The 18,899-nt window shown below is 49.3% G+C and overlaps 1 protein-coding gene across 2 annotated transcripts in view; it reads right to left on the bottom strand.

Annotated features, from left to right (window-relative positions):
• ADAM19 (ADAM metallopeptidase domain 19) overlaps positions 1 to 18,899 on the bottom strand; it is a 75,464-nt gene that overhangs the window by 8,483 nt on the left and 48,082 nt on the right. For both annotated transcript variants that reach the window (XM_045823866.1, XM_045823856.1), the window contains 9 exons: positions 18,381 to 18,446; positions 13,633 to 13,704; positions 10,174 to 10,340; positions 7,786 to 7,870; positions 6,989 to 7,128; positions 5,121 to 5,298; positions 2,636 to 2,725; positions 1,694 to 1,889; positions 313 to 421 (listed from right to left, as the gene is read on the bottom strand). In XM_045823866.1, the coding sequence (XP_045679822.1) occupies positions 313 to 421; positions 1,694 to 1,889; positions 2,636 to 2,725; positions 5,121 to 5,298; positions 6,989 to 7,128; positions 7,786 to 7,870; positions 10,174 to 10,340; positions 13,633 to 13,704; positions 18,381 to 18,446 (1,103 nt within the window). The remainder of the gene's footprint in view (positions 1 to 312; positions 422 to 1,693; positions 1,890 to 2,635; positions 2,726 to 5,120; positions 5,299 to 6,988; positions 7,129 to 7,785; positions 7,871 to 10,173; positions 10,341 to 13,632; positions 13,705 to 18,380; positions 18,447 to 18,899) is intronic.

Raw genomic sequence — 18,899 nt, 5'->3', positions numbered from 1 at the left:
GAGTGTACTTAGCACCCTCCAGAAGGGACCCAAGAAGGCCGACTCCCTGCCCTACTGTGGAAAGGTCCCAAAGGAAGTCTGACCAGCTTTCTAGGAAGCACTGCCCTCCACGCCCTCCCCGGGGCTTCCTTAGGGCTGAATGGGGCATTGTCCAGCAATGGGCCTGGGCAAAACGATGGACTCCGAACAATTCATTTAAAGGCCCAGCTCTGGGGCTGGCCAAGCTGCCGGGCTGGGCAGAAGGGAGGAGGACTAGAGCAGGAATTGCTTTGTTACCCGCTCTTCTCACGGGGTCCGCTCTGCGATCCTTACCTTAAGCTGCACTTCTTGTGCTCCCCATTCATGTCCTTCCCACAGTTTCCAAAGGTGTCCCCTGCCACATTCACCTTCTCGAAGCAGAGATCAGGGGCAGGCCGGGCTCCTGAGTAGGCAAGAAACATTGATCAGTACACCAGCCAACTTGAGTAGCAATCAGAAGCCCCTCAGAGGGCAAAGGCAATTCTTGGTAAAGGGTCAAGGTTAAGAAAGCTTTTTGGGAGAGAATATTCAGCCTTTTCTTCCTAGACCCCCTATTAGCCTGTCTTATTCCTACTCACAGAAAAAGAGTTTACATCAGTTCTTTATACTTGATTGAGGTTTTATATCTGTGGGTTTGTATGTTAAGCTTTCTCTAATAAAAAAAAAAAAAAGCCTTGTCCTTTTCCAGGATTTTTAAAAATAGGTAAATACATATGCAAAATTTTAGAGAAATAAAGTATGTCTTGGGAATTTTTCTAACTAGCCATTTCAGTTCTTACTTCTCTACATCCTGGAAGAGTAATCGCAATGAACAACATATCTTCTATAGATACCGATATATCTTCTAGATAGAATTCCTCTGCATCTTGTCGAGATAATTTATCTAGTAGAGAATGACAGCACCGTCTATTCACTGTTCTGCGTCTTGCACTGTTCACTCAACTCGTTGTGGGAGACGACCTTACTCAGAGCGTGCACAGCTGCCTCCTTTTATTCGGCTGCATCCTGTCCCACTGTACGGCTGGACCAGAATTAATTTAATTCGTCCCTATGGCGGATGTCTCTAGTTGCCGCTGTAACCAGCAATGCTGCAGCAATTATCCTCATAAATTAACCATCACGTGTATGTTCAGGTAGAGTGGGAGGTACATTCCTAAGTAGTAGAATGGACGGGTCCCATGATCAGCGCATTGGACATCTCTGTATCTCCAAATTGCTCTCCCCAGGGGTTGTATCTGGTTCCCCACACTCCCCACACTGCTGTGTCATTACCGTTTTTGTTGTGTTGTCACAGTGCTATTATCACTGTTACGTCATTACATCAACTCCTCAGTCCTTGCCAATCTGATATATAAAAAACGCTATCTTACAGTAGTTATAATTAGATTTCACTTAACACGAAGGAGGGCAAACACCTTATAGGCGAGGGTGTTTGCATTTCCGTTTCTATCTCCATCCTCTGCCCACTGCACTTTTGGGTTTTTCTCATCCATCTCCCTGCTCTGTGGACATAAAGCATTGAGGAACTGGGGGGAGCCCAGTCCACTGCCTCCCCCTGGAAGTCTGCCCTGACCCAAGAGTAGGATCTGGAGATGCTGTTTGGAAGCCAGGACTCAATGCTCAGCGGGTGGGGGGGGGGGCGTGGGACGAGGGCCGCTCACCGCAGCTCACTTACCAGGCCCCCACAGTTGCTGGCACTGCTTCTGGTAGGTGAGGCACATGCCATTGTAGCAGTAGGCCTGGCCGCCCTCACAGGGGGTGCCGTCCATCTGGTAGAAGTTGGTGGGACAATGGGGAGACTTGCCCGTGCAGAACTCTGGGAGGTCGCACTGCCGGGCCTGCTGGCGGCACAGCGTGCCAGGGGCCAGCAGCTGAGCCGAGGAGAAGAGGGAAAAATATCAATGTTTTGCCTGCCCTCACCCCTCCTGGCAAAGGGCTTGGGAGCCTCACTCCGGCGGAGCAGAATTTCCCATTACTACCATTTTACATGACCTCGCTGGTTCAAACAGGCGCTAGCCTCCTCCAAACAGTGACCTGAGTTGTCCAGGTGTTTTCACAAATGCTAACTCACTTCCTCTTCATAGAAGTAGGTAAGAAATAATATTTATGCAACAATCTACACCTGACTAAGCGCTTCAGCAATAACACGTACTTGGCTGGAGCTCCCGCGTGAGGGCCCAGTACAAATATTGCTCTGTTTAGTTTTCATGACAGTTTTATGCGATATAATGACCTCTGTTTTAAAGATTATAAAGCCCGAGACAGCACAGGTTAATGTGCCCAAAGTCTCATGGTGAGTCAACGGCACAAGAACCAGGTGCATTCATATGTACACAGAGATACACACACACACGGGCATATTATAAACTCACATATTCAAATATCCAGACCCATTCACACACATACATGCAGACTGTCTACACACACGTTTTGCCCTGAACATCTACACGCATACCCCTGTGTGCTCATTATGTGTTCAGAGGGTCCCGGCTCCATGTTTCTGAAATTTTGAGGCCCCCCTCTTCCCCAAGACAGAGGCTGCGCCCTGTCCATCACGGCCGTGGCAGGGCACTGGGCTGTCAGGTCGGAACCCTGGGCGGCGGGGAGGGCCACTCACCTTGCACCGGTGACAGCAGGCGCCGTGGGCGCACTCGGCCCCCTCTCTCAGGGTGCAATCAGAGGCATTGCAGCAGGGGTTTTCACATTCCTGGGGGGCAACGGAAGAGGGCGTGAGCCTCTGGGGCAGCGGGACCCGAGACAGGAGTCTGGGCGGGCTCAGGGCCTGCACCCACCTCCCGTACCTCCCCACCCCCGCCCCTCCTCACATAGGGGCCCTGGGGCCCTGGGGCCCTAGAAGGCTTTCCCAAAAAATCACTTTATAGCTTAATCGCTAAGGTAATGTGTATTTACTATAAACACACACACACACTCAACAGTCTCAGCACAACTCAGACACAACTCCATTCTGAGGGTGGGTATTTTTCCAGGCATTTTCCTATAAACAGAAACGTTATAAAATCATGGTATCCGAACTGCTCCGTGACGTAATATCATATGCACGCTTCTCCTTATAATCATGTATCCTTCCAACACGATTCTCAGTATAGCATTACACTATACGGGAATTCTGTGATTTGTTTTCTTGCCCACAGTAGAACACCCCAAGACTCTTGTCTTCTACGCTGCCCTCTCTGCGCCCCACCCCCGGCCTTGCTAGACCATCCAGAGAGGCCACGGGGAGCAAGGACATCCGGCACCAGCTTGAAGCCATTTCTGTCCGCCCCAGGGGCCCGCTTCCTCGGATTTCTCCCACCACCTGCTGCTCTTCCTTGACCCTCGCCGGCAGGCCTTTCCGGGACAGGGCTCCTGGGGTTCCACGCTCCTTTCTCTTCCTTCCTGCCCTACTGGTCCTCATTTGCTGACACACAGCATGAGATTTAAAAGAATGACTGATGGCCAGCGCCTCTGAGTGTCCTCATAATACTCCTACTGTCATCACAGTTCACAGCTCTCGACACCGTGCCGGGCCGCTCGCACAGGACCAACCATCACAGCCTGAGAGGCAGGATCGGTCCCCTTCACAGACGGGAAAACTGTGGCTCAGACAAGTCCCATGGCTGCTCAAGGCATGCGCCTGGCAAGTGTGGGAGCGGAAGTCCAGCCACGTCTGCCGGGGGCCCACTCCATGCTTATTGACCACATCATAAACGTTACTGTGCAGGTTTGGCCTACTGGAGCGACACGTGCCACTGCCTAACTGGAGATCCACCCGTCCTCCCTACAGAGGGAATAAGAACACCTCCCTTCCAGTAATCTCCCCCCATCCTGAGCTCCAGGCAAATCCTTCCCTTCCAACGTACCCTGTCTCTTCCCACCTCAAGGCATGGCCCCTCCCTGGACTGAAAGGTGCCTTCTCTCCTCGTACTCTCAGCTAACTCCCAATAGCCCTTGGATATGGGGTCAGAGGTCACACCCTCACCCAGGTAGGGCCGCTCCCCTCATCCTACATAAACTCATAGCACCTTGCCATTGGCCCTCCTAGTATTTAGGTACTTTTGCAACTATTTTGTCAATTTGTGCTTCCCTCACTATATTAAATGTGCCACAAGGCCAGGGACCACATCTACTTTTGCTATATTTGTCCTGGGCCTAGCGCCCAACTCAGTAAATATTTGTGGAATCAGCAACTGCTCCAAATATAAGCCAACCAGCTGAGCCCACTGGTGGGCTGGGCTGCTACTCAACCCCATGGTGCGCCCCGAGATAATACAACACCCTCCCTTCTGAAGGGTCTGGGCCGATTGCTGTGAACTCTCGGCGATGGGGTAGCAGAGCCTTTAGCTGGGTCTTGTTTTACTTTGAAAGTTACTTGCTGACATTTAAAAACCAATCAAACCACAGGGAAGGTTATAAAATCCAACAGTCTTTCCCACGTACACAGACCCAAAATCTCATCCCCCACAGCTAACTGTTACTCATGTATTCTCCCCCAAATTGTTTTCATGTTAAGGTACATATTTTCACCCTTCCAAAAATAAAGATAAAACTACTTAGTTCTGCTTTTTGCAGAACAACACGTGTCCATTCAAAGCGACAGGGCTATGCCGCATGCTTGTCACACTCATTTTCAAGATCAAAACAGCTCTGTTCCTTCCTCCTCCTAACAGCCCTTTTCAGACTTGACCATATTTCCTGCTTCCTCTTTCAATCATCTCTTCTCCAGGCTGAACAGTACGAACTTATTATTTTAAGCATCCTCATATGGCCCAGATTCAAGTTCATATGACCAGCTGTGTGGCTTCCAGACTAAATTCAGTGCGTCTGGAAGGCTAAAAGGGCCACCTGCCACTGCCCTGGTGAAGCTTGTGGCCTCTGGGTAGACCAGACACCCACTAGGAACACCCCACCCCAGCTTGGACACACACAGTGACAACGACCTCAAACGGGGCGAGTCTGCACAAGTGGCCCATCGTCAAGGCTTGCTCTCCACATCGTGTTTGTGATGTTATAGGACATGCGCACAACCAAGACACTTCTCGTCCTCTTTGGACTGGAGCCTTGAAACGAATGCAGATCCTCCCTCTGAGGCCAGGAAACCTTACCTCTTCCTCCCCGCAGTCACACTCTTCCCCGTCTTCCAGGTACCCGTTTCCGCATCGCTGGCCTCCGTACAGCGTCCTCGTGTCCGGCAGGTTCGAGAGACACATCCCGCCGCCTGTCTGCAAATACCTGTCCAGCTCCCTTTTGTTGCATCCATTGAACACTTTGGGGAAAGGATGGCTGGAGAGTGAGGCTGGAGTTAGCTGGACGTCTGAGCACCAAGCAGCCAGAACAGCTGTCAATCCTGCTGCCCACGGGGCTGGTTCCCCCTAAAGGGACTCAGACCCCCGATGGTGCCATGCACGTACATTCTGCCCTTACCAAACATCGTCAATATATTAACTTGCAATTCCTTCTAAGAATTAAGAAATATTAATCACCCCAGAATGGTCTTTTCACCCCTTCTGCACAGAGGAAGTATCTAAGAATCAGAAGCAGCAGTCTCTGCCCTTTGCACAAAGGGGTTGCAACACACAAAGGAGCGTAAGTGTTACAATAGGTCTCTCAAGCCTTAGAGCCAAATACAACACCAACCAACCCAAACTTCTTTCTGAAGCCGATATTAGACAGAGATTTTCTTGGGACAGAAGACTCGGCCAGAAAGGGATGGGATCGTGGGTTTAATTTTTGGTTGTGGAACCAGTGATCTGATCTTCGTACTAAGGACATGGGTGCTACTCCAAACTCAGCCAGCCAACTCACAAATGCAGGGTCTTTATCACAAAGGGTATAAAATTCCTGGGTCCCACTACTGGGAAAAAGAATTAAAAGTCATACGGTCCCTGGTAGCAGGTCAGCACTGCCATTGGGTCTGCAACAGAGCTAGCCCGACCCCAGTTCTCCAACCCACCTGGGCGCTAAACACAGAGGGTCTCCCTGAGTCATCAGGCATATCAGCATATCACAAGGACTTTACTGGTAAGCTGCTACAACTTACAAATAGTTTAAAAACGAATTGGAGTAGGAATTAACACAACTCTCAATGGTTTGTCTACAATATGCCTTTTAGCTCGGGAAAGAGAGGTGGACTCCACCAGGAGCTCATGGGGTCTGAGCATGACCCACAGAGTTGTTTCCTGCGTGTCACAGCTGAGAGGGGATGGCGAAAACACGGGCCACTAGAGCTCCAAAAAAGCTGCGTTTTCTCTCGGAAACACCGAAACTCCATTTCTTTAAGAAGCATAAGCAAGTCTTAATGGTTTGGGGTGGGAGGAACATAACCTCCCAGCATAATGCCTTCCAAGGAAGGACTCGGGTCTTGGAAGAACCCAGTGCTCTTTGCTGAGTGAGTTCAGACACTAAATATAAGTCCTTTGAATAAACTCCAGAACTCTTTCAAGGGCTCTGGTTTAAAACCCCTCACAACTATGGGGAGATGCTGCTGCCTTGCGCTTGTTTCTCCTGGTAAACACAGCCTGTAAACTCCTGGAGGGGTCACTGTGGGGTGTACACATGCTTCTCTTTCTTCTCCTGGCTCTGAAGACCACATCAGCACTTTCTATCAGGCCTGGGAAGGGACAGCACGCACCAAGCTCCCTTGGAATGGAGGAACTGAGAACTGTGATTGTTACCAAAACCACTCATCAAAAATTCATGAAGAGAAAAAGACACGTGTAGTCAGGCCAGGTTTGCCATTGAAGACCTAAGACAAAATTAAATCTATCTAGGGTCTCACCAGTACCAAGCCACCTGCTAGAAACCTAGTGCTCCTTACATGCCCTTCCTTTCTTTGCCCTCCTCCCATCTCTTCGGTGTCAAAAGCACATCTCTCTCCAAGTTCTAACAGAGGCTCCCTGGGGCCAGCTGGGAGGAGCACTGGGTTGTGCAAGCCCTGCCCTCCGCCCCGTCCTCCCCTTCCTGCCTGACTCACCTGGTGGCCGCTGCCATGATGCACCCACCATCAGCCTCGCTGGCTGGGCAGCAGTTGGCAGAATCGTGGTTCATGCCAAAGTTGTGGCCCATCTCGTGGGCCATGGTGGCAGCCACGCCAATGGAATTCTCAGAGTGGTCCTGCCCAGGGAGAGATTCAGGTCAAGAAGACTGCTGTCCCCAACCCCCGACTCTGCCTTTACTTTGGTCAAGCCTCACAGCTCGACAAAAGCCCATGCTTTTAACTACACGCTGCACCTGCCAATCACATGGGATGGACAGAGGATGGACAAAGAGTGGATGGCAGGCTCTGGGATATCTACTGCTCACGTCAGAAGTGAACACTCAAAGTCATTTGATAAGTGGTCACAAAGTCAGAGAAAGTTCAAAAGAAGGCAGTCATTTCCTAACCATGACTTTGAGACAAGCTCTTATTTCATAATGATACACATAACATGAAACCTAGAAAACATAAAAAATGTTTTTCATCTCTGTCATCTCACTACCCCCCAGCCCACAGTTTGGAAGCTATGAAAGACCCAGTGATGCAGTAATGTGATCGCTTCTGGGTTCTCCTGAACTTGAAAATTGGGGATAAACTGCAATCAATGAAAATTCACCCCAGCACCTCCATCCCTTATCACTTATGACTTCATTTTAAACAATTGCACTTTGTGATGTCAAAGCTTCTCTTTCAAAGCTTCTCTTCTCATAATGATTATTTCTGACAAGATGACCTCCTGTCTTGAGAGAGAGTTTTCTGCCTTCTGCAACACCCGCATGGCAGCTGAGACTCACCATGTTGACTCCTCCAGACTGGTACACGGAGCACATGGCCATGAGCGGGGCCAGGCCGATGGTGATGCCCTGGAAAGACCTGCCCCTGCAGGAGGGAAGGCGACAGGGTGACTACGGAGGGGACTGAGAGGGCTGTTTCTATGTGCCCAGGGGCACGTGGCCATCATGGTGTCCCTTGGCCCTTCTGCCACTCCCAGACCGTTCCCAAGGGGAGAGGCCCTGGTATCACAGGCCAGGTGGACACATCCCAGGCTGCCACACCTCTGACTTCCTCTAACCCACTCTCTCACTGCTCTAGAAAAACAGAAAGAGAGAGTAAAAGGTCACTTTTCCCCACAATATGCCCATAACCCTGTTCTCTGGAAGGAAATGGGCAGGGCTTGCAAAGCTGCATCCCATTCCTGCTGCACAGGAAAAGGTCGCAGGGCGGGGGGCGGGGGCGTGGGGGGAGAACAGCACAGGCTCTGATACTGAAGGGAATCGGGCCCACTTCCGCCAGCTGCCGGGGTCCCATGCCACATGCCTGGCCCTGGGGGAGGGTGCGGGGCATTTGGGGCAGCAGCTGTAGGTGGTGATGCTTCATTCTTACATCACTCGGGGGCCAAGGAAACAGATGTGTCCCATCAGAAGTGTCAAGAAGTGCAGCTGGGTGCAAGAATGACCGGCCTATTTCTGCCTCTGTTTTGCAATTCTGATCCTAATCTGCCAATGGCAAGCTCCGTTCCCCCCGTTTAATTCATCTCTCTCTGGCCGTATCCATCCAGCACAGGGATCAAGAAGTAAATGAAACCCAGTGTTTCCAGGCACGCCATGAACATGTAATTTAAAGTCTATGTCGAAAGTCATTGTGTGGTACTTTGACACCTCTGTGCTTGTCCTATCTACAGCTTGACATCTTTGAGAGCTGAGACCATCTTACATATTTTGGGGTCACCAGAACTTAGAATCTGAAACACGGTGGATGCTTAATAAATGTGTGATGAAGTTAAGGCAGACTCTTCTTCAGAGAAACAAGATGCAAAGGAATACACAAAACATGTACAACTGGTGATTTTATAAACTTAGACAATGGCTCTGAGGAAGTCCAGCTGGAAACCTAGGTTCAAGGTCTTGCCCAAAGCAGGACGCGACGCTTCCCAAGTTCAGGCCCAAAGTCTCGGTAACCCCAAGACTCTTCTGAGGTGAATGTGCTCACTGCCCAGGTTTTTGGTGTAGTTATTTCCCAGGTCTTTTTCAATTATTTTTGAAATTAAAAAAAAATTAAACAAGCTTTAGTTTAAAAACTTCTAGATAACATCTAATAACTTCTAAATAACTCTTGGCTTAGAAGGGAAACCAAAGCTGAAGTGATAAACCACTTAGAAAGGGCAATGCGGCATTATTTTTTTTAAAAGATTTTATTTATTTTTAGAGAGGGAAGGGAGGGAGAAAGAGAGAGAGAGAGAGAGAAACATCAGTATGTGGTTGCTGGGGGCCGTGGCCTGCAACCCATGCATGTGCCCTGACTGGGAATCAAACCTGCGACACTTTGGTTCGCAGCCTGCGCTCAATCCACTGAGCTACACCAGCCAGGGCTCTATGCGGCATTATATTTTAAAATGAATGGGGTGCACCAGGACTTTTTTTAGAGTAAACAAATGTTGAAATGATTGCTAATTCAGAAAAGCATTTAGGCAAGAAAAGAAAAAAATGATTTGATTATATACATGCCTTTGCTGAAACTGCCTCTGGATACCTTTGGAAGTCAACCCTAATAAAAAACTAGACAGTCACCCCCAGGGGACTGTCACATGCCACCATGACCCTCATTGATGTCTTCTCTTTTTCTCTCTGGGATGAAAGAAACAGAATCCTCACCCCACCCCCTCCACGTCTGCCTCCCACCAGGCACACAGTCCCTGTCACTTTGATTATCTTGGGCGGGCAGTCCTAAGCCTCTAGGAACTAAGGACAACCCAGGCAGCTGCCCCACCCCCGCCCCGACGGCGCCAGCTTCAGGAGGTTAGCTCTGGACTAGAACAAGCTCCAAGATGAAGAAGATGAGCCCCTCAGAAAGTCCGTTTCAAAGCTGCCCATGGCTAATAGTCAGTCAGTTGCCAAGTACACACTCAGTGTTCTCAGACACTCAGCTGAATATGCGTAGGTCTCATTTCCTCATCTAGATGGTAAATACTTTTGGGGATTGTTATGACCCTCAGGCTTTTTAATATTTTCCAGCGTGTGCTAGGCACAGAGTACCTGTCTGAGAAATACTTGATTACAGGGACCAGAGAGTCGGGCGGCCTAGTGCAGCCAACATTCAGCATCGGGAAGGGAAGGGGCAGAAAGCGCATGTTCTGTGGGCAGGCAGCCAACGCCATGGCAACGCGTATGGGAAGGGCTACTTACGTGACTAACTGTGCATTGTCGTGTTTCTTCTGAATGAGCAGCCTGCGCCTCCAACGAAGAAAGGACCAGAGGGTAGAGTAGGGGTTCTCCGAAACTTCACACAAATCGCCGTGAGTCCACACTTCCAAGCCCACGAGAGCAATCCGGATGTTCAGGGATCGGTAAAACTGGTGAAACAGAAAAGCCAGAGCATCATCTTCATCTGTCAATGCTAGGAAGGAGCTTATAAATCTCAGATGGTTCAGTAGTATTCCACTGTATGGATATACCCAATTGTATATGGATATTTTATTGTAAGATCTCCCCACTCATGTTGGAAGTAAATGGGTAGACATGATCTACAAGTAGGTAGATATGCTTACTCTCAAAAGTTTCCTTCCCCATCGCTGGAGGTGTTTAGCTTTCACCAAGGATACCATCCACTGCAAGCATTAGACTGCAAAGGGCCAGACATACAATCTTCAGGGTTCCGTCCAACCCAAAGGTTTGGAAATTCTATATAAATGAGACCTGACTCTCAGGATCCTTAAGAGTACAACTGTATTTAACCTTTGTCACATAGTACCTTTCACGTCGTATACACATAAGCAGGATGAGTGCTTTCTTTAAAGCTAACTATTAGAGGGTGTGGGAATAAGAAATTCGTTAACTGGCATAGCCTAGAGAACACTGAGGCACTGACTTAAAAAAGACAAAAGTTGCGTGGAAACCTAGGTGACACGAGCAAGGAGATACCATTTAATCCAACACTGGATGACTCTGAGCAGGTACTGCCCCAGCTGAAAAAACAAACAAACAAACAAAAAAAAAAAACGAGCACTTTCTAGGTACGAAGCACCGAGGCTTCGAGTTCATAAGGACCTTGCCCAGAGTCTCAGCAGAAAAATGATGGAGTCAGGATTAAAGCCAAAATGATCGGCTCTCGGAGCCGACCCTTGACCCTGCTCTGCTCCAGCGCAAGCGTCTTCTCATCCAGACGATCCACTTGCCTCCGACAAACGGTGGAGCAGGACGGGTTCCAGATGCGGCTGACCTCAATGGACATTTTGATTTTCCTGTTCTGTGCCAGGCCAATCATTACAGAAAAGAAAAAGTTCAGATTCCAATTTGAACTTGCTTCACTAGGGAGCTTTTTAAGGACTTAAACTTGGCTTTTTCATGGTTAAGGAAACACATTTTGGATTGGGTTCATGACGCAGCAAATGAGTGCAGTTCATTCCAGGTTTGGTTCAACAATAGTTCAGTTCAAGTAGCTGGGTCAGCAAGCCTCGGAGAAGCGGGTCAGCCTTCCAGCCAGGAATGACAGACATCAGCTGCTGGGGAGAGGACTGAGACCACAGCACAGAATGAATGGCCTGGACAGCCACGCCGGGAGCCTCAAGGATGGCCTGGGGTTCGCTCTCTTCTCCTTCTATTTTTTCATCAGCACCCTTGGTTCTACCACTCAGACTGACTGGAGTGTTCAAAACGGGAGACCCAGCCAAGTCTCCCACCTGCCAGGTCCCTAGAACAATAGCTGTCACGTGGGTAATAACGGGGTCTGCCTCCTGCATGCACCCCAGGGACCAAGCTGCTCTTGTTCTCCCAGATGCTGAGTGCTTGGGTTGTAGGATCATTCAGATGTTACTGTGTGTGGAGTGAGTCAAGAGCGAGAGACAACTGGATTGTGTCGCTGAAGCCCTTCCTTCCGGGAAATGCCAGGGGTGACTTCCACCGGTCACTGCCCGCAACTTCCAGAGCCATCTGGACAGAACGAACACGCGTGACCCAGACGTTCCCACCTGGTGATTCCGAGTACTACCAACTTTGCTTTTAAATCCCTTAAAAATACCCAAGTTTTCTCCTTTATATTCCAGTGTTTAGGAGAGGATGATTTCTCCTTTTAGCCTAGGCTCCACAAATCCTTAAAAGGCCCAGAGTTAAAGCTTCAGAAGTTCTGTGGGTACTCTGAATTTGTACTATAAATGTTTAAATAGAGTCTCAAAAAGATTTGTGACCCCAAACATATTAAAAATCTACATATTAAAACTACTACTAGCCTATCAAGAGTCTAGGCTGCCCATTCTACTGCACTTTGCACTATAGCAAATACTAATATATATATATATATTTAAAAACCAAACTATTTCCATGTCCCAGACCAGCCCATTCTAGTAAAATGCAAGAATTTTGGGTATTTCCTAAGAGCATGTTAAGGAGGTCTGCCCTAGGAAAGTTAACCATCTGCATGGTCTTTCTGAGACAGGAAATAATTTTAGAACCATTTTACAGATGGAGACTATACAGACAGGTCCCCAAACACCACTCCCCAACTTTTATGATTCTGTCACTTTCCCTTGCTGACCTACCTCAAATCTCTCCCAAGTCTGAGAACCCCTGGGCTTTGTTCCTAGAAGGAAACTTAGAGAACCCTAAAGCTTTCTTCAACTGAGCTCCTCTACATCCTCAGTTCTCTGGAGCCACTGCAGGGAGGAAGGGAAGGGGTCAGAGGACAACGCTCTCAGCCCTCACCCCTGCTTCAGCTTAGGGCAGTCCGTTTCGTCTGACTTTTATGTTGGACCGTTTTGCACTGGTCTCAGCCTATTAATAACCAGTGTCACATAGCTGGACCAGCCCTGTGGTTCTCATTATGCATGCAAGACTCCCTTCAGCAATAACTATCAGGAAACTGAAAAGATACAGGTTTATTCTTTATAAGGCCTGGAAATTACACAGCACATCTGGGGCCACACAGCGAGGTGGGGTGGGGGTGGGGGTGAGGAAAGAGAGAGAATGGGCCTGGATGCTGCTTTCATTGTGGGGAAGGGTGGGGGCCCGGGTCCTTGAGGGTTCGCTCTTCACTGCCGAATTTAAAGCACAGGGTGGGAATTTAAAACACAGGAAAAGAAAAAAAAAACAAGTAGCCCAAATGGTCACTTACTGAAATCACCCAAGATCTCTACAACAAAGGAGCCTCAGTGGAGGGAGGCGGCCTGGCTCCTTCCCTAGTCCCGCGGCAGCAAAGTGTCTGTAGAGACAGCCCACTTTGAAGTGGGTGCCCCTCTGGAATGAAGGCCTGGGCCATCAGAGCTCAAGCCAGGAACTTGCATTATAATAAAAAGAAAAAAATAACCAGTGTCAGGGCTTACATTACATAGAAAGTGGCATAAGATTTCATTTTTAAAAAAAGGATTCCAGCAGAAAAATAAAAATAATCCAAAGCCACTGATTTAGGCCAACCCCTCTATTATGTAAATTCAACACAAAACAATACAAAACTTCCAGCCACAGAAGAGGAGTTCCATGGCTCTGGTCACGTAGCAGAGCCTTGTCAGACCACCCCGGGCCTCTGTGGCATTGTGGTCCCTCTCAGAAACCGGCTGGGCTGGCCAGGCCACCAGGAGGCAGCTCAGGTGCTACGTGATCTCCTGTCCTCTGAGGTGCTGGCACTTTTCCCACAAAGTACACACCTGGTCTCACCTTATCAACGTAATTGGCGATCTCCATGAGCTTGTGCTTGGTGGCATCCTGGTCTCGTCCGTTCTTATGAAACTGAATGGGACAAGCAGAACTAGGTAAGAGGTAAGCCCCACAGAACCCCTCTCAGGACCCCTCCCACACCCATTACTTGTCCTTGAATTAGTATTTACTTCCTTCCATCTTCTAGGGGCATCGCATTTACACAGCTGTCTCCCCACCACACACACACAGTGCCAGCTCGGGGACAGCAGAGCCCAGGTCAGGTCTATCCAGTGTCCCCAACTACCAGCTCCGTGCCAGGCCTGGTGCTGTGCATGCAGCAGTTGTGCAGTGAACTGAATTCTTTCTCCAGCTCTTGAAGTCAACCCTGTTCTCCCATCCTCCAAAGGAGGAGGCCTCCCGCACACTCTCACCGGGCCTTAGCAGAGGGACCAGTTCGATCCCTGCCTCGGTCGTCACCCCAACATAAAGCCGCCATCACAGGGTTGCAACACGTCCCCCTACATGTGGTCCATCAACAGGGGTCGAACGTTACTGAACGCCTGCCATGGGCAAGGCACTGTGCTTGACACCAGGTGGGAGCACAGGACTGGGAGCCTGGGACTGGCCCAGAGGAGCTTCGGTGAAAACAGACAGAGAACCAGAAATAACCACAGTGGCAGCTTCTGTATTTAGGGAGTGTATAATGGAAATGCACTGAGAAAATGTGGACAGAAATAACTGCCATCAGAGGCCACGTGAGTGATACAGAATGGGTGTTGGTGTCGAGGATCATAAGACCTTGGCTTTGGTCCGGCCCGCCACTCAGACGGACTAGCAGCGCCCGTCCGTCTGAGTGAGAAGTGAGAAGAATTCTGAGGCTGCGTGCAACTCAACAGGGAAGAGGGCTGTGCTCGATTAGAAATGCCTGCCATGGATACCAGGACATTTCAGTATGTGGTCCCACATTCATCCTTTCTGCTTCAAAAAGGTAGCTCTCTTTGAACAGCAATGATGAAAAACAGCTTCGCAGTGTAAAGATAAAATGTACCACAATTCCCCTAAATTTGCAAGTGATGGGTATGTCCTATCCCCTACCACTGTTACATAGAGTCTGGGTACCTATCTGATTTACCTGGGATACACAGCCATGTATGTTACGTCGAGTCTAACCTTCATGCCCTTCCTCCACCCTATCCAGCAAGAACATTCAAACAAAAATGAGGACAACTGTAATTGAACAACAACACAACAACAAAAGAATATCCAAACAAGAAACAAAAGAATAGCTAAATAAAACTCCCTGTGATGCTGGCTGTGATGGGGATGTCCCCTCCATGATTCAGGGGAGAAAACCACCCTTTCCTATTCTTCCACTGCACTTGGACTTCCCCAAGCTTCCTTGTGACTGTCACTCATCAGAACTGTCAATAGTCTCACTTTCACCATTGCCTTCTGAGAGTTAAATTCAATGCCAGGCATGTGACTTAGACCTTTACAAGGTGTTGATCCTGAAGTTTCTCATTATAGAGTCATCCCATTTCTAGACCGGTCTCGTGCACAGAAAGTGTTTCAGTATTCAGTGAATATTGATTATAAAATCAGAGCCATATTTCATTGCCTTTCAATTACTCCTATCTTCAAGCAACCGCCTGATAATACCACCACAGTTCTAGGGCTGTGTCCTGTTGTCCAGAGGAGTCTCGAGTAGGAGTCAGCAAATGTTTTCTTAAATGGACAGACTGTAAATATTTTAGGCTTTACAGCCATACTGTCTCTGTCACAACTACTCCACTCTGCCATCATACAGCTCAAAAGCAGCCACGGACAATACACACAGCAGCAGGCACAGAAGTGGTCCAGTAAAACTTCATTTACAAAAATGCGGTGGGCTGGGTTGGACCATGGGGTGGGCCATAGCTTGCAGAACCCTGATCTAAAGAAAGGGCCATCTCAACCTTCAACTTTCTAGGGCGACAGAGAAAGGGAAACACGGTGCATCGCCTGGCCTTTTCCAACTGCCTTGCCTCCTGCCTGCATCAGGGACGTGTTTTGTATTCCCACTTTTACAGCTGTTCTGTCCCCGTCTGCAATACCCCACCTTGCTCCTCCCTCCCCTGGATTTGCCCTCTCAGCTGCAGCAGTACGCTGAGCCCCACCCCAGGCACCCCTCCTAGGCCCAGGGAGTGAGCAGCTGCTCGGTCATTTGCACAGTGGACAGTGCTCTCTCCCTCTCTCTAGGCAGCAACACTATCCCTGCCCCTGCTCCCTGTGCAGAGCCCAGAGGAGGAGCTTGGCCTGTCTGAGCACCAGGTTGTAAATCACAGATAAGGCAGCCCTCCCGCCCAGGGTCTTCCCATCCTTTCACATTAATTGTCAGGCATACACTTTTGCCAGCAGAGGATGGGAGGCCGCTTGAAGAGGGAGTGGGGGAGAGGAGGAAGGGGAGGGATCTGTGAGCCTGAGAGCCAGCCTGGCCTACTGACTCCCCACTCCACCCCTCCTGTGACTCATCCAAAGCCCAGGACCCTGAGAAAGCAGCAAGTTCCCTGTCCCCAGGCAGCACGGATCCCGCCTGTCAGTCAGCTGCTGCGGAAGGCACTCTCCTCTGACACAGGACGATGGCTCTAGGCAACATGCAGACCCCAAGGCACCTCCAGCACTCTTCCTTTTGGGGGGTTTCTGTGACTGTGGGGGTCAGGAGACTAAAGATACTCAATCCCTACCCTGCCCCTGCTTCTCTGGCTTCCAGAGACTCACATCCAGTGGGTTTTAAAACCCTGCACCAAGATTCCACAGGGGAGAGTAGAGGGGTGAAGCAGAGGGTCACCCCACCTTTACAACAGAGTGGCTATGTTTCCATATGCTTATCTACTGGGGTCCCAGGAGCTGTCCTCTGAACCAAGGATCCTGAGGCTGAAAACAGCGGCTCAAGAACACTGTATCGGATGACCTCAGATGCAGAGCTTAAATGAAAAAAATATCCCAGAGTCAGTAGAGCTCAGCTTTCTTCCAGCAACGTTCCCCACTGGGGGCCGGTGACGGTCACCTCCTCCCATGACCGCAGAACCTTGGCTTTTAAATCAGCTTTGGAGCTCGCTCCCCACGCTGCTCCTCCATCCTACACACACACACACACACACACATTCTACACACACACACACACACACACACACACACACACACACACACACCAGTCTTTGGAAAGGAAAAGAAAAGGCTGCTTAAAATCAATACTGACATCAATTAAAAAGCCGAACTCCTCAAAGCAGAACACGATGTTCCCCAGCCTGGAATGCCGTTCCCCTCCACCTCTCTGCCCAGTAACGAGTCCTCGTCCTTTCACACAGCCCCAGGGCCACCTCCTCCTGCCACTAACACACAAAAGCCGACCTCCAGGCCTCAAGTCTAGCGTTCTCCCCACCACTCTGCATGGCCTCCGGATCTGTGCGCTGGGACTGCAGACTGCACGCAGCGACCTCAGAAGGAGGCCTTTAGGGGAGCCGGCCACTAAGCCACTTGGACTGGGCATGAGACAGACTAGAGCTTGGCTGCGTTCTGTCCTAAGGGGAGCCCTGGACGAGTGTGTGGACTTAGGGCACAGTCGGCTCATTGCGGCTTCCCATGCACAGAAGCTGTGCTTGGTTACATGGTTGAGTCACGACATAAAGTGAGAAATGAGGTAAAATGTGGCTAATTTAGGCAAATGTGGGCTCCAGGGCTTGAACCCGTTCTTCTGGTGTCAACTTTAACATCACCACCTTGGAGAAGATTTCCCCTATTTCCAAAACTGCCATGTTGGATTCCTCGGTATCTGCACCCTCCCCCTAGGCAATGACACATCTCAGCAGCTATGGCACCGCTCGAGGACCCTGTTCCGTGCTGCTGTTGTGGGCTCTCGGATCCCAGGGGCGGGTCTGTCTATGCCTCCTGAGGCCGAGCACTGGGTGCGGCACGTGATAAAGAATCAAGAAATCGTTGATGAATAAATGAAATGAAAGAGAGAGACAGAGAGATGAGTGTTCATCAGCTCTTAGAGGTCCAGGCCTGCGGGAACCTGTCTCACTTGAGGAACCTGGGACTAAAGGCCAAACAGCTATTCCTCCAGGTCAGTAGTTCTCACACTTGCCCGTGTGTCAGAAGCACCCAGAGGGCTTGCGAAAACATGGATTGTGGGACCCAGCCCCACAGTTTAGGATTTGGGAGTCCCGGGGGCGCAGCTCGAGAATTAGCTTTTCCACAAGTCCCTGGGGGCTACTGATCCTACTGGTCCAGGGACCACGTTTCAGGACCCACAGCTTCAGGTATTCATTGAGCACCAACCCGATTATAAAAATGGGCCCGTTCGTGGGCAAGAAAAATGTACTCAATCAGGTGACTCAGAATGCATGCATTTATTATCTGTGCAAAAAAATTATTTTAAAATCTCTACAGAGGATTCATTGACTTCCCATGAATAAGTACAAAACCTAAAAGGTCTTCAGGTTTTAATATTTTAAAAAATGTTAATCCAAATAATGTGAATTCTACTGGTTTTTCTTTTTTTATCTGATGAGCGTATCAAGCTAAAAGAGCCTTTTCCTATTTTTTTCCCCTTCCCAACTACATTTAAAATAGCAAAAAGAGCCTTCGGTTGAATTTAAGCTCAATCATATGACAAACCAGGGACAGATGACTGCTTCATCATTCCTCCAAAGCAGTTGGAAACCTGGAGCGGAAGCGATCAAAAGAGCCAGTTTTTCTGTTGAAACCCATCGCCTCCCCCTTACCTCCGCATAATCCGCCACGATGTAGAGCTCCACATACTTCATGGAGCTTAAATCGTCCCTTTTCATCTAAGAATGAGATAGGAACAGATCAGAGTGCTAGAAGTGGCGGACTTGGCCTCATTTCAAAAAACTGACAAGCAGTGGTGCTAGTTTAATCTTGAACTCGGGCACTAGCAGCAGCCCCGCACTGGTTGCCTGCACCCTGATTACGCCCTGCACCCACCATCTTGGTTATTGCTGGGAGCTGCTCTGGGACACTGCGGGTAGCCAGTCTAAAAAATCAATGAGCTTCCAGTACAGGAAGCACAGAGGCCAACATCCCGTGAGGGAACATGCTGACCATCAAGTTCCCCAAAACCACTGAACCCACATACTCTAGTTGGTATGAATAAACACAGGCATTCTGTGCATATGGTTAAGGGGCTGTTCCAAAAAGGGAACATGTTTTTTTTTTCCCCCCTCACATTTTAAAGTTTCTGAAATTAGTATCTCAGAGTATTTTAAATGTAGTAGTGTTTT

The sequence above is a fragment of the Phyllostomus hastatus genome, unplaced genomic scaffold (assembly GCF_019186645.2).
Source record: "Phyllostomus hastatus isolate PE091 unplaced genomic scaffold, TTU_PhHast_1.1 phas_contig_150, whole genome shotgun sequence".
In the NCBI taxonomy this organism is placed as follows: domain Eukaryota; kingdom Metazoa; phylum Chordata; class Mammalia; order Chiroptera; family Phyllostomidae; genus Phyllostomus; species Phyllostomus hastatus.
Note: the sequence above shows the minus strand (reverse complement) of the source record. Positions and strands in the feature narration are given on the sequence as shown.